General features: G+C 46.3%; 1 protein-coding gene and 1 non-coding gene across 4 annotated transcripts; both read right to left on the reverse strand.

Moving 5' to 3' along the window:
* Nucleotides 1-2,599: 2,599 nt before the first annotated feature.
* Nucleotides 2,600-9,885, reverse strand: si:ch73-15b2.5 (rho guanine nucleotide exchange factor 19). 3 transcript variants are annotated; one of them, XM_007907222.2, is made up of 11 exons: nucleotides 9,662-9,885; nucleotides 9,085-9,174; nucleotides 8,328-8,572; nucleotides 7,738-7,898; nucleotides 7,340-7,492; nucleotides 6,987-7,113; nucleotides 6,830-6,904; nucleotides 6,053-6,145; nucleotides 5,166-5,305; nucleotides 4,135-4,284; nucleotides 2,600-3,666 (listed from the first exon to the last, which is right to left on the reverse strand). In XM_007907222.2, the coding sequence occupies exons 2-11, from the start codon at nucleotides 9,152-9,154 to the stop codon at nucleotides 3,606-3,608; spliced, it is 1,275 nt and encodes a 424-aa protein (XP_007905413.2). In that variant the 5' UTR covers nucleotides 9,155-9,174; nucleotides 9,662-9,885; the 3' UTR covers nucleotides 2,600-3,605. The 3 variants fall into 3 exon arrangements, with proteins under 3 accessions (XP_007905413.2, XP_007905415.2, XP_007905414.2); XM_007907224.2 differs by lacking the exon at nucleotides 9,662-9,885 and adding an exon at nucleotides 9,444-9,605; XM_007907223.2 differs by lacking the exon at nucleotides 9,662-9,885 and adding an exon at nucleotides 9,432-9,605.
* A 4,918-nt stretch (nucleotides 9,886-14,803) lies between these two features.
* trnat-ugu lies at nucleotides 14,804-14,872 on the reverse strand. The gene has a single exon. It is a non-coding gene; the product is annotated as a tRNA-Thr (tRNA).
* Between the last annotated feature and the right edge of the window lie 308 nt (nucleotides 14,873-15,180).

Raw genomic sequence — 15,180 nt, forward strand, 5'->3', positions numbered from 1 at the left:
TTGGGTTCCACAATTTTGACCCACCACCACCACCATGTTTTAGCTCTGAAATTCATAGATGAGGGGCAGTGCCTTAAAAGAATAAAACTATACAAGTGTGTGAGCGCATGAGCACGCGAGCAACCGAACAATCAGAATAAAGACATTTTAATAGAGTGGTTAATTCCTCTCACCACCAAGAGTAGAAACTTTGACAATGTTGGGAGGATTTCTCTACCACAAACCGATTTCACCACCACAAATTGTTAAAGCATAGACTAAACATTGGTGTAAATAAAAAGGAGTTACAAATACACGTGGCCCTCCAAAACCACAGCCACCACACTTCACAGTAAAACCCTGTGGAGCGTTTTGAGACGGGTCAACAACACGAAAAGGCGCAATATATAACACCAAGACTTTTGCTATTAGAACCATTGACATTTATAGCACAGAAGGAGGCCATTCGACCCATCGCTCTTTGGAAGAGCGCTCAGTCCCATTGACCCGCCTTTTCCTCACACCCCATATAATAAAAAAGATTAGAATTGAAGAGATTCTTGGGGGTTTGAATTATTTGCCCGCTGATCCCACGGCACATCTCGGGGACGTTATTCAGGCCAATTATCTGCCAAGTACGTCCATCCAGCCAAGAGCGTTCACATCATTTGCCGTTCTGCCTCAAAGAGTTTCTCTTATGTGAAAGGTGCGAAAACAATGTTAATTAATTGCGAACGGTTAAGGGAGATGAGGGGGGAAAATCTTTACAAGGAGGGTGGTTGGAATGTGGAAGCTTGTCCATCAGCTCTCTCTCAATGGGAAGCTGTATGGTTTTAGCTGGTTAGACTCCCACCGCACCCTCTGGGGTATCCAAGCCTTGGTTCTCGCCAACTTACGCCTAATACTCTCCGGGATTCGGTAAGCAAGGAGCGTGTCCCTCCAGGGAGAGAATTTCCATGTGTGAGTGGGATCCATGGAATTCTCAGTCTGGTTTGGATCCTCTGGAGCTCAGTGATGGGTTCCTGCACGTGTCAGACACCCGGCCGACCAACAACAATGTGGAATCATTTCTCCCAAACCGTAGCTAACGCAGAGCCGGTCAATTATTTTGAATGGAACTTAGAAACCATAAAACCATGGAAATGCACAATACAAAAGGAGTGCATGGTGCCAGCTCTTTAAAACTGCCATCCAACTTGTCCCACTCCCCCACTCTTACCCTAGAGTGCTGCACATCGTTCCTTTTCAAGTACTTATCCAATTCCCTTTTGGAAGTTATCGAACCTGCGTGCAAGCCAGGTGCCATTCCCCCTTCCATTGTCAAAGCCATTGCACTCAGCAGCCAGTGGAAAGCTCACCTCTGTCTTTGATGTGGAACATCAAAGAGAACCTGTGAGAGGTAGGTTTGGTGGTTGGATCAAACGCCCCCTCTATTGAAAGTAATTTGGTATATTACAGCTGTTGATCAGTATTTGATGAATATCACAATGTCGAATCACGCGATTGTTTAATTCCTAGCTTGGCTCAACAGTTATTAAAGGCAATCTCAATGCTGAGCGGATCTGTTTGTTTTTTATAATAATCCTTGTATTTGATATAGCGCTTTATCACATGGTCGAGACATCTCAAAGCCCTTCACTATGAAGTGACTTGACTGTATTTTGTGGGCGAAACGCTGCAGCTAATTGCACACAGCAGTGAACCACAGTCGTGGATTTACAGTAATATCCTGAGATGCCCTCTTGATGTGGTCAGATCCTGTATCAACGGAAAATGCTTATTATTTATCGATGATGTTGACAAAGGTGTTGTAAAGATTTTTTATTGGAATGTCAAGAGTTTCCGCGAAAGTTATCAAAGGGACCGAGGACTGTTTGGCAGTGAGATAACCGTGTGCCAGTTGGCCATTGTACATCAAGTGATACACTGCACATTGGTACTAAATATAACTAAAATAATAGTAGGTCCCAGAGTGAATCATTAACTACAAGCGGAAGCTTTGGGTGGGGCATTGCCCAAACTCTCAATGAGTCACAATTGCATAAAAGTGCAGAGAAAGGTGAGACTGAGCACAAGAGGTGCGAGTGACATTGGTTCGTTTTTCACCCTCGTACACATTTATATCGTAGTGCTTTCCATGTTGGGAGGACATCTCAATGCACTTTATGCTGCTCGTGTGTGGAGAATAGGAACATATTCCATCTTCACCACATAGTTGGTAGTTGGCAGAGTCCCGACCCTAAGCAAAGGAAGCCCCTTCAGATAGACATCAAAAACCCCATGAAACCATTCCAAAACAGAAGCAAGCATTACCCTGGTGTCCTGGCCAACAGACCTCTAAAGAAACTGGACATTTCAGCACAAGACTGTTTGCAGGACTTTGGCTGTGAACAAAAATGGCTCCCGCATTTACCTACAAAAACGGTTAAAACTACACCTTCCAAAAATGACTGAAGCACTTTGAGCTTTCGACGTTGCTGGAAATATACAGTCACTACCCTTCACAGCAAGATCCTGTAAAGCACTTTTAAGATGTCTCGACAACATAAGGTGCGTTAACATTGATTCACAAATGCAAGGCACTGCTTAAACAGGGACAGAGAAGTAAAACCACATTTAGTAAAAGCTAAATTACTTTATTTTTACATTTTCCAAGTGTGTTAATCAGCACTGTTAGTAAGCTCACAGTAATATGAGATTTGTGCGGTGCTATTCAACAGGTCGCCTCTGGTGGAGATGTCTGGCTCTGACACGATTCGGCTGAAACTTTTCCTATGAACAAGGAAGAAATGCAAAGTCCAAAATTTTTAACCAGGTCCTACATCGTAAGACAAGGGTTGTTCGTGTGTCTGCGTTCGTGCGAAGATTTTGTAATTTTATGAATTCAATCAATTTGGAAACCAGTTTTACAGAAACATTTTTTTTATAGAAAAATGGTTTTCACTTTAAGACCTTCGTTCAGAATATTTCATTCAGAACCAAGGAGACCGGTCGTCTTTGGTGTTGCTCATTTGAGGTCTTCAGTGGCAGGAATTGGGAGCGTGCAAGCTTGAGAAAAAAAAAATTAATTGGACGTTTGAAGAAGATTCAGACTCCTCAGTCCAAATCCAGTCACCATTCAACAACCCTCTCAACAACACCTTGCATTTATATAGCACCCGTCACACAGGGTAGTGTCCCACAGCACTTGAGCTCTCCCTCCCCACCATTCCCCAAGGATCCTTCAATGGGCTCTTTATTACTACGCCCCTCTCGTGGAACAACCAAGATGGGGCCTGGAATTCACCTCAGTCTCCACCCGGTGAGACCCGTTTTATCTTCAAAATTGAAGACTTGTGCACAGAACAATTCACAATGTTCTGAAGTTCGGTCTGAAATTGATGCATCCGACATTGACCTGGATTAATGTCAGTGAGAGAGGGATATCAAGCGCTCGCCAGTCTCTGAGTCAAACAAACATGAACCCCACGATGAACGTGTTACTCGAGAATCCTTTACCCAGTCACCGTTTCAATCCTTCAATTTTTATTCGGAGATAACTGATACATGAGGTCAGCGAGGTTTCTATCTGGGCACCGGGGCAGGTTAGCTCCTGCCGTTGCCCATTGCTGCTCACCACCAAGCGCTCAGCAAGTTGGAGTCACACCCGGAGTAGAAATGGCCGTGACCCAGTCCTGCAACTCACACCTGCACAAACCAAACAAGATACAGGAGCAGATCAGAGAGAGAGAGAGAGGCCAAAGTCCCCTTTCCACTGAGACTCTCGTGCTCACTCAATGCGATCCTGATCATTCCTTCTTTTACAACAAAAAATGCTCTGCACTCTCTCACTCCTCACTATAAATATATATATTTATATAAATAAAAGATATATAAATCCTCTGTGCTCCACTATCCTTCCAACACCAAATCTCACACATGAATACTGACTACTTGATGAGCAAAGTAATAATCCTTGCATTTGATTTAGCGCCTCTTCAGGTCATCGAGACGTCTCAAAGCCCTTCACAGGATACACTATGAAGTGTAATGACTGCGTATTTTGTGGGTGAAAATAACCAGCACTCAGAGAACTACACCCGACCACGAAGGAGGAACTAGAAACCCAAACCTGTACAGAAAAGGGCAAGAAATGAAGTTGCCAAAGAACCTTACTGATTATCTGCTCCCAGGATCATTCTTTTGATGTTTCCCTCGTGATTCTCAGACAGTTGGAGAACAAACACCAGCGATTTGGTCTGGAAGCAGATGGCCTTGACCTTCGAGGGCTTGGCATAGTCCACAACAGAAAATGTCCCTTCAGCACTGCAAAAAGATCATCAACCATGAGTGGTTACAGTGCGTTCTTCAATTGGGGTAATCTCAGAGCGCTTCGCAAGGGCTGAGTCAGACATGGAGAGAGAGAGGAAGGGGAAGTGTGTGGTTGAAGAGGTAGGTGTTTAAAGACGGGATTTAAAGACAGATAGAGAAGTTGCGGAGGGAGTTCCACAGGTTAGACGCATAGCAGCCGAGCTCAGACAACCAGGTCGTTAACTTCATACCCAAATAAAACAGTGGCTCTCAGCCATGTACTGACAGGATCAGATTCTCAGACATACCTCACCACAAGGACAGAAATTGATCACTACATTCCAGGCAGCCATAAGCTCCTCCACAGTGATTGCTGCCCGCTCTCTCGCCCAGATACGCTACACAGAGGACATAGCAAAAGCCAGAGTCCTCGTGGTCTCTCTCTCTCAGAATTTGCCAAGACCAAATTGTAGACTTTTGTAACGAAGAATTAGAAATAAAACAGCTTCGGAATTCAGACCCGAGTTTAGAACTTTTGCAAAATTCTCTAAGATCTTACGTGTTGAGTCAGCGCTCGTAAGATGAAGAAGATGACAGATTTGTGGGCTCAGGAGCCTCACAGCTCACATGTAATGGACTGTGCGCAGCGTTCCAACACCAAATATGGTTAAAACAGTCAATAATAATAGTTATATTTGATACAGTGCCTTCAGCACTGCAACAAGATGTCTCAAATTGCTTCACAGGGTTTTACTCTAAAATGTGTTGATGACTGCCTTTTGCCAGCAACATTCAGGTAGAACTGGACATTGGGAGGATGTGGCCCCAGCAGGACTCTCTGGACTTTTCCCCCCAAAGTTGTGAAAGTCAAAGGAACTTTCAAACGCCACACGTACCGTTTCCTGGAGAGCAGCAGCAGATCATTAAAGAGGTGCAGATGGAGGGAGGTGGTGGTGGCTCCAGGTTCCTGTACAAAGATCTCCTTTAGCTCCCCTTCTTTGACCAGCCAACGAGTTTGAGAGATGAGAGGAAGAGACTGGGAAGCGGGGAGGAGGAAGAACTCGCATTGTTATAGCGCCTCATCACTTGGAAGGACAGCAAAGTACTGTCGCGTGTGGTGTCATTTCGGAAGCATCATCCAGCTGCCAGGTCTCACAGACAGTCGGGAAATGAACGACCACTTAACCTGGAGGAACACTTCACCAGGACGAGCTCACTGGTTTGTTTGTTTGTTTTTTTTTTTTTTTGCACGATTTGGTGCCACAGGATTTTCAACGAGCACCTGGACAGCAAAGGGGCCTTAGGGTAACACTTCATCCAAAGGACGGTGTGTCTAACCGTACACCATACTCTTATGTAGGTATTTCCTCATCAGGCGTACATTCCAAAGAGCTTTAGGAGGGCTGGCTAGGCACCCGAGCTGCAGTGTCAGTCTAGACACTTTTATGCAACAAACCATCTCAAAGCATGGGCAGAGCACAAGTCCTGATATGGATCTTGAACCCCCACTAAACCCAGAAGCAAGAGAGCAGCCAACAGAGCCTGGTTGACAGAACCAGGAAGAGAGATCAGGATATGAACGGAGACAGAGTGAATTCTGACAAGCCATCGTCATTCTGTGGACTCTTCTCACAGGGCATTCTGGCCCCTTTCTTACAATCTGCCTGACATGTTGATCCCTTACTGAACTCACCATTCCCCACCCACTCCATTACTCAACACCTCCCTCCACCTCACTACTCAACCCCACACCCTTTCCTCTGGTCTGGGACAATGTGCTCACCTTGGTCTTGGGAAATTCCAGTCGTTTCTCCAGATACACCAGATCCTCGATCTGCTTCATTTTCTTCACGTTCTTGTCACATTCAGACACAATCTGCAGATCATAGATTGTTACAACACGGAAACAACCTATCGCGATCTACACTAAGGTTTTTTCTCGACTTGAGCCACTCATCTAATGCCAATGACGCTCTCCTGCTCAGGCCAATGACCCTAGCGCCTTGGGATGTCTGCCCAATGTGAGAGATGCTATATATTATATATATGCGTAATTTGTTGTTGCCTATTGTTGTTGCCCACCGCGGTAGGTTAGCTTCCCTCAAGCCCTTACTTGGAGCAAAGCCTCTGCTTTGATCTCTTCCACTTTTATGCAACAAACCATCTCAAAGCATGTTAAAGTGCAGTGATATTCCTGTAGGTAAAAGGCATTTAGCTATTCTGCCCACGTTCAAGATCCAACAAACACACCTTGTTCAGGAGGTGAATGACCAATTTGTCTGGAGGATTCCTGACTAGGACACTGTATAGAGCTTCCTTCTCTTGTCAAACACTCTCATCGGATCTCAACTTCCTACAGAGAATCATTCCTTGGTCGAAAGTCTCATCTTAAGCGGGCCCTTACTCAGCCCATCACTGGGGTGTCAGTCCAGGCAACAAGCTCTGGTCCCCATGTGCGACTTAAACCCACAACCTTCTGACCCAGAGAATTACCAACCAAACCAAGTTCAGCCTTGATGATGGGCATCAAAAGGCCAACAGGTAACATTCAGAGACTGACCTCTCCAATTGCTCCCACTGCACTCCTGGCACACTCGCTCATCGACGACTTTGGGGAAGACAATGTCAAGATATTCTGGGGAGAAAAGTCACTATTAACTAAACCATTGTATTATACAGCGGCTCTCGCCGAGGAACAAATTGTGAGTAGTTGTTACCTCGAGCAGAATCTTCAGCCGTGTGATTCTCTGGAAAGGTAGGATCAGAAAGGACTTGAGTGGCTGTCGCTGGCACATGCTGTTTGCCTCCAGTTCCCTCAGCACCTGGGTAAACTTCTCATTCCCACTGACAGAGTCAAGGCAAGAGTCAAGGCGGAGGACCATAAGCAGAGGACCCAAGGCAGAGGGCTATTACCCCAAATGCCCTGCAAATCCCTCATCCCCTTCCATACACCCTGCCCCACACACACAATCCTATCCATCCCACCTCATGCATCTCACCAATACCCTCCACATTCAGTGCTGCATACACACACATATCCCCCTCCGATGTTGATGGAGTGCTGACTTACACCAGCTGCTGCATCATGGACTCCTGGTACATCTGGTTGGTGACGTAGGGGACATAAACCTTCCGGAAGGCAGCGCAGTGTTTGAGAACGATGTCACCGATGTTGGTAACGAGCACTTTCTCCTCCAGACGGTCCTCCAGCTCCAAGAGGAACCTGTCCACAAACCACATGTGGGGCTCAGAGCAAGGCTAGGGGCGGGGCAAAGTGTGCGGGGCACTGTTTGTGAGGTGAACCCCTACACACAAAACACAGTGACTACATTCGACAGTAAATCCTGTCTGTGAGACGCTTCCTGATGTGAAAGTCACCGTATCAAATGCAAGGATTATTTAGAGATTCAAACAGGCAGGAGGGGATGAGGCGACTTGCGAGGCAGCACGGACACTGAACAGACCCACCTCTCGCTGGCTTCCCGGACACCCAGCAGGTTGGAAAAGAGAGTGTGGACCTCGGTGGGAGTCAGGGTGTCCAGCAGCTCCCGGCACTTACTGAAGTGATTGACGGCCACCGTCAAACTGCGCAAGTAGGAGGCCTCAGAGGTAATGACTTCAAACATAGCCTGAGAGAGAAAACAACAACACCAACACGTTACATTTACACAGCGCCTTTCCGGTCAGGAGGACGTCCCAAGTTGCTGGAAATTTTACAGCGCAGAATGAGGTAATTCGGCTCCTCGTACCTAAGCTGGCTCTTTTGCGAGACCAATTCTTTCAGTCGCATTTACCTTCCCTTTCCCCGTAGCCCTGTAGATTGCTCTTTTCTGAAGCTGAAGAAATAAGTCTGCACAAGCAAAGACTGGGTGGAATTGAAGGCCACCCAAATCTCCATCCCCACGTGGGGCTTGAACCCACAGTGAGAGAGCTACCACGTGGGGCAGAGCAACAAGACAGACTCCATCACACTGCAACAACGACTTGTATTGATATAGCGCCCTTCACGCAGGGTAGCGTCCCAGAGCGCCTGATGGACTCCAGCAACGAGCACTTACTTCCTGCAGCGTGCATTCCTGGGCGGTGATGGAGGCCAGCACTCCGCTGGCTTTCACCTCGGGAATCTCCCGCCAGAAGGTGAAGCTGGAATCTTTAGGGGACAGCTGTGAGGAGGAGGAGTTGAGGATGGAGGAAGAGACGAGACCAGCCAGGGACAGTGTAGTATCTAACACAGAGCAGTCTTTCCTCAGCTTCCCTTGGTCTCCTCCCAGTTTTTGGAGCCAGTAATTCTGGTAGAGTGGTTCTGGAACCAATAGTAGTAATAATAATACTAAATAATCCTTGCCTTTGATTTAGCGCCTTATTACATCATTGAGACGTCAAAGCGCGTCACAGGATATATTGTAAAGTGTAGCGACTGTGTATTTTGTGGGTGAAACACGGCAGCCAATGGTGCACAGCGGTGTCCCACAAAGTCGTGGATTGAGTGACCAAATTATTATTATGAAGGGATTATTACCCCCGGAAAGCGATCCACCAATCGACTAACAACTGGGTTCCTACTTACTGCTGCGTAAACAGAGGTGTGCGTGCGGAGTAAGGAAACTTGTCTAATGCTTCGCCCTGACCCGCCTGGATTGGGTTATTCATCCCATGGTACCTATTGGTTGCCACAATTACCTATGACACCAGGAAACTTGTCATCAGATTTAATAGTAATTCCTGGAAACCACTTAAGACATTTTGACGTGACAAGGAGCTGCAAGACATAAAGATTTATTTATTTGCTCGATGTTCCCGAGCTACCCTACTTACGGGTGTCGATGTACTTGGATTCCCGACTCCTCAGAGACTCCATTTGTTGAGAATTTTTTCCCATTTCCATCAACGCAGATTTTCCTGGAGCTGTAAACACAAACACATGGACACCACCACTTTCAGCCGCGTATCCAACATAAGGTCCAAATGACCACTACAATTTAGGCAATCTGAACCAAACTGCCAGTGGCCATCTAATAATGTAGATACCAATTCAAGTGTGTGGGACACTGTTGGGTGCAAATTGGCCACTGTGTTTGCTCACAAAACACACTTTACAGTAAATCACACACACACACACTCTAGGGCAACTCTTTAACTAATCACAAACACTCATACAGTACCAGTGAGCTAACCAGGCAAGTTGTCCTCCTGTTAGTCACCACTGGGAACCGTCTGGAATTAACTACTGTCCTTAAATAAAGATAGAGCTGTATTTAAAGTCCCCACAGACCATCCGATCTGTGAGCACACATCACAAAAAAGAGCTCCTTGACCCAGTGTTTCCAAATAAATGCCCCACAACAACACTGAACAGGACTAACAGAACCTATTAATCATAGCCTCCGGGTACCTGAGTCCTCGGTTGACACCAAGCAGGGACTTGCCTTGTGGATCCTTGGGAAGGGGTTCTGAGCTGGGAGTTGTTGGGAGTTTGGGGCCAGTAATCAGCCCATTCCAGTAAAAACAAGTCAACAGCCAATTGGGAATCAATAATGCAATCTATCTACAAGCAGCAATGAAACTTCTCCTGATCAGAGTGATCTGAAGGACAGCCTTCCATTAGCTTGTCAACTAATTAGTTGGAAGCACCTCTCTCTCTCTTTCTCTCTCCCCCACGTGGGCTGTCCTCACAACCAAACATGTCCCACATGTGGTCAGCACATTCCATCAACATGATGCCATCATTTATTCCAAATGTGCTATGAGGAAAAGTGGTCACCTTATCCTCTGCTGTTTCTCTCTCTCTCTCTCTCTCTCCCTGACCCTGGACATTTACCATTTACCGACAACAGTAACACAGGCGCATCTCATGTTCCAACCCGTGTCCAATCAGAAGTAGACCCATGATTTCAGCCCCAAAATCCAATTAACTCCACTGCCTCTCCTTTGGGCGAAAATAGGGTCCAGCGATGATTAGATAAGTGCATGTCTGTGTGTGTGTGTGTATATGTGTGTATGCGCTGTGACCATCACAGAGCTGGAGATTTAATCCATATGGATAAATTCAGTGCCTCATAGCAAAGGTGACTCAGAACAATAACAATGGGGTGAAATTCCTACCAGCTTCCAGGTTTAATCTATTTATGTAAAATTTCAGTTCAGCCAGAATTTGGCAAATTGTTGCAGGTTTGGTTCAGAGTCATTCCAACAAGGGAAAGGGTGGGGCGGGAAGTCTTCAAGAGAGAAAAGTGGATATTGTCTAAATCTTTGCAAACCCTCCCTTCAGATGATAAGATGTTAACTCGAGCCCCTTCTGCCGTTCCAAGTAAATGGTAATGATCTCATGACGCTATTCAAAAAGAGAAGAGTTTCTCCATCCCAGAATCTTGGGCAATAATCCACTGGATAAAACGGGTCATTCACTTCATGGCTTGTCTGTGGCACATTACTGTGTGGATGTTGGCGTTGGCCTACAAAACACACAGTCACTACTCTTCCCGTCCACTCCCGTGAGACGCTTTGAGGTGACCTCCTGAAGCGGGAGACTTTACATTTCAAAGGTAAGGGTTATTATTATTATGCGTTATTTAGAAAGGAGACGTTTTAATCTTATTAAGAGAGGAACTCCTTTTAATCTCACATATACCCATCCCAAGCAGACGGACACTGTGTAAAAGTTAATCTTTTACCATGGTTTAGCCATTAAGCACTCCGGGACGCTACTTTGCGTGAGGGGCGCTATATAAATGCAAGTTGTTGATGTTGTAATCTCTGTGCCATCTGAATTATACAGATTTCTGGCCCATTGTTTGAATAGATCCCCAGCTCAGCGGATTTCTTTTCAAGTGGTGCTTTCATTAATCCCTTTAGATCTCACTAACATATACCACAGTGAATCAGTGACTAGAACAGACTAGGTAAGAAGCAGTTAAATAAATCTTTTCACACTGAGTGGCAGAGTTCTATGTTCTACTGTAATTACCATCTATTGGGCAGGACAGCCAACATACCCAGGAGCCAATGAATATCATCAAATGTGCAGAAGTCATGTCGAAACACTAATCAGTACACCAATTTTCAGAGCAATTGGTGGTAATGTGTCATTTCTTGCAATGGCGAAGAAACGCCCTCAAGTGAAACCGTTTAATTCCGAATTTACCTGAAATTCCATGAACCCACATTTTCTGGGAACAATTTAATCTTGTGAAATGCTCTTCTTTTGGGGAGGATCGCGGGGTCTATCCCGCAGTTTTTACAGTTCTACCCAATTAAACAAAATACCCAATTAACTCCAGTCTGGTGACCTGCCCGTTGTCTGTCTAGCTCTAGCCCATCTGCTTAATTGCTCCCGACCTGTAGAATTGGGTGAATTTGTGCAATGGGCCAATTAGATGCTCTCTTTCCCCTTCTTCAATGGATGTTCCACAGTCTCACCAAACAGGTAATTAACACAGACTTACTTTCCTAAAGCTGTTTGCCCCCTGAGTGGAGCAGCAATGGCACAGCATTGGGGAGAGACAATTTTTACAGTTCGTGCCGCAATTACGACACTTTCTACCAAACCCTGGGAAGGGCTTTTAAATGCTTCTCTATCACGAGAAGCGCTAACAGTTTGCATTTACACAGTGCCCTTCATGCAGGACTGTGCCTCGGAGCGCTTAACAGTGGCGGAGCCCCACGCTAAGCCGGGGGGAGGGAAGAGGTGACTGTAAGCACAGTCGAAGAGTAAGGTCTTCAGTTGTGATCTAAAGGAGGGGAGAAAGGCGGAGGGATTGGGGGGAGAGAGTTCCAAAGCTTCGGGGCGCAGTGGCTGAAAGAACGGGTAACGACAAATGCAAGAATTATTAGATTTTTAGTGTGACTCTTGATTTATTAGAGAACGGTGAGTTGTCCGGTCAGGACAACCCTCTTACGCGGCACTGGCAGTATTGCAATGGTGTCAGTGGAACATCTCTGCCTTGGCCCATTTTAGACCCTTGTCCATTTCCTGAGAGCAGCACAATATGGAAATGTGCTGAGGAGGAGGTTTCTCTGTATAACACACACGTTTGTTTGAGAGTGGAAAGGCCGGACCAGTTTTGTTTTCTACAGCAGAAACAGGAGATGGAAAGGTCAAATAGGATCAGGATCCTTGTGACTCATATTCAAAATATATTCAATGCCCATCACACGTTAATCTATCTGTGTATTCTATCTGCGCAACAGGTGTGTCTCTCTGCTTCTCTGTCCGTGTGGCCTCCCCCTTGCTTTCTGTCGTAATAATACAACAAGATTCCATTTATAGAGCGCCTTTCACGTTGGGAGGACGTCCCAAGGCGCTGGACAGTTGGGTCGGGACCCGAGCAGGGGGGAAATGGTCAGGGTGGGGGGAGGGAAGGGAGGGAGCGAGGAGGGGGTAGAGAGTCGAGAGGGGAGGTGAAGGCACGGTTGAAGAGAAAAATAATCCTTGCATTTGATACAGTACCTTATCACGTCGTTGAGATTTAGTTCATGGGCCATTGATCACTCAATCTACGACTGTGTGTGGGAACACTGCGGTGTGCAATTGGCTGCTGTGTTTCTCCCACAAAATATGCGGTTCATTGACTTTACAGTATATGCTGTGAAGCGTTTTGAGCGTCTCAAAGACGTGATTATTATCATTACAGTGTTATTATTGCTGTCCGTGACCTGGGCGTGCTGGATGGGACAATGTAGGGAGAGTTATACTCTGCAGCCAGCTTGTGTAGCTTACCTGGTTGTGCTGAATGAACATAAGAACATAAGAATTAGGAGCAGGAGTCGGTCATTCAGCTCCTCGAGCCTTTGATAAGATCATGGCTGATCTTCAGACCTAACTCTAATCACCTGCCCTATCCCCATATCCCCTAATCCCTCTATTTTTAAAAAAAATTAAAAAAATATATTTCTCTGAACCTAACCTGTAGCCGTACCTGTTCTTGACAATTTGTGGGGGAAAAGAAACAATTATAAAATGGCTGCAATTTGCCTGCGGCCACAGGAATGAGAGTTTTATTGTGGTTTTGGCTGCGAGACTGAGAGATGCAGTGAGTTATTGAGTGAGGTGCGCTCACAAGAAAAGGCAAAGCTTTTTTTTTCTAAATTCAGGAATATGTGATGTTGTCACCGCGCTGTGACTCAAAGGGTGTGTGTGTGTGTGTCTGTGATCTGCACAGTGCCCATTCCCAGGCTCACTGGGGTGGGGGGTGGGGGTGGGAGTTTGGGAGAGGGAGTTGGGGGTGCAGACGCCAGCCATACTGGGCGCACAGCCACGTGCAAGTGATCAGCAGGCCCTGGGAGTTGACGATTCCACGCGGTGATTGCGTCCTCGCTGCTCGCCACAAATCTGTCTTCAGCGGTTGTAAAGCTTTCCTGTGGAGCATGTTGACATTCTGATCTGCTCTGCTCTGCTCTCTCTCCCCACGTCAATCTCACGGCATCAGCAGATTCCTGCAACGTGACTCTATCTGGTTCACGCATTCAGTGTGAATTCAAAGTGCTCCGCGGATTGTTCCAGAAACCGTGGCCTCCTGCTGCCCCCTCTCCTTGCCTATTGTGGAGCAGTTTCTACTACTCCTCACATTCAGGTTGTGTCTCTCCCTCCCCTCCCACTACTTGTGGCAGCGAGGCGGCTTCCTGTCACACTGATGGATTGAACCGTAAAATAATCTTTGCAGGTCATATTGTGTCTTCGATGTCGCGTTGTCAAAGGGATCCCAAGCGTTTCACAGGAGCTGTCTGCACTCCTGGGGACATCCGGAGTCCATGTATTTTGCAGGTAAACGCAACAGCCAGTTTGCACACAGCAATGTCCCACAATTAAGCCATGGAGCGAGGGACCCACTATATCTGGAAGATTATCTGCCAGGATATCGGAGAAGACTCCTTTCTCTTTTTGAATAGGGCCATGGGTGCTTTAATGAAGGACAGCACCTCCAGCAATGCAACACATCCCCCGCCAGCTCTGCATTGGAGCGTCAGCTTAGACTACGTGATTCCAATTCCTGACTTGGGGGTTATGTTAGAATACATTAGAATATATAGCGCAGAAACAGGCCATTCAGCTCAACTGGTTATGCCGGTGTTTATGCTCCTCTTCCCCTTCCTCAACTAAGCCTTCAAGCAGAACCTTCTATTCCTTTCTTCCTCATGTACCCATCCAGCTTTCCCTTAAATGCATCTGTGCTATTTGCCTCAACAACTCTTTGTGGTAGCAAGTTCCACATTCCCACTACTCTCTGTGTGAAGACATTTCTTCTAACTTCCCTGTTTGATCTATTTGCGACTATTTTATGTTGATGGCTCGAACCCACAACCTTCTATAATAATAATAATCCTTGCATTTGATGTAGCGCTTTTCACATCTTCTGGACGTCTCAAAGCACTTCGCAGAATAGACTGTAAAGTGAATTGTATATTTGTGGGCGAAACGCGGCAGCCAATTGCGCACAGCAGTGTCCCACAAACAGTCGTGGATTGAAATGACCAGTCATTATTGTTTTTTTGAGGGATTATTATCAGGCGTGTGGAGTAAGGAAACTTGCCCAAGGTTTCGTTCTGCCGGCAATTGAACCCAGGTCTCTCGCTTACAAAGCGAGTGCTCTAACCACTGAGCTACAAGGACTCCTTCTGACTCAGAGGCGAGAAGTGCCAGCAATGTGCCAGGGTACTCTTGTAATTTAAAGACTTAAAGGATCTCTCAATGTTCCAAACGTAGCGAGCTGGGGTTGGGGGAAGGGCTGATGAGACATGCAGCCACGTTCTGATCTGATAGAAATAGGAAGATGCAGTCAGTAACAAAGTCATCTCAAGTCTGTCCGGGTGGAGTTTGACCTCAGCACAGAGTTCTATTCAGCCTGAATTAGTTGCCCTCAGCACATTGCTTGGCTGAGGCAGTGAGTTTGACTCAGATCCGGTCCCACGTTCTGA

Source organism: Callorhinchus milii, unplaced genomic scaffold, assembly GCF_018977255.1.
Source record: "Callorhinchus milii isolate IMCB2004 unplaced genomic scaffold, IMCB_Cmil_1.0 Scaffold24, whole genome shotgun sequence".
In the NCBI taxonomy this organism is placed as follows: Eukaryota; Metazoa; Chordata; class Chondrichthyes; order Chimaeriformes; family Callorhinchidae; genus Callorhinchus; species Callorhinchus milii.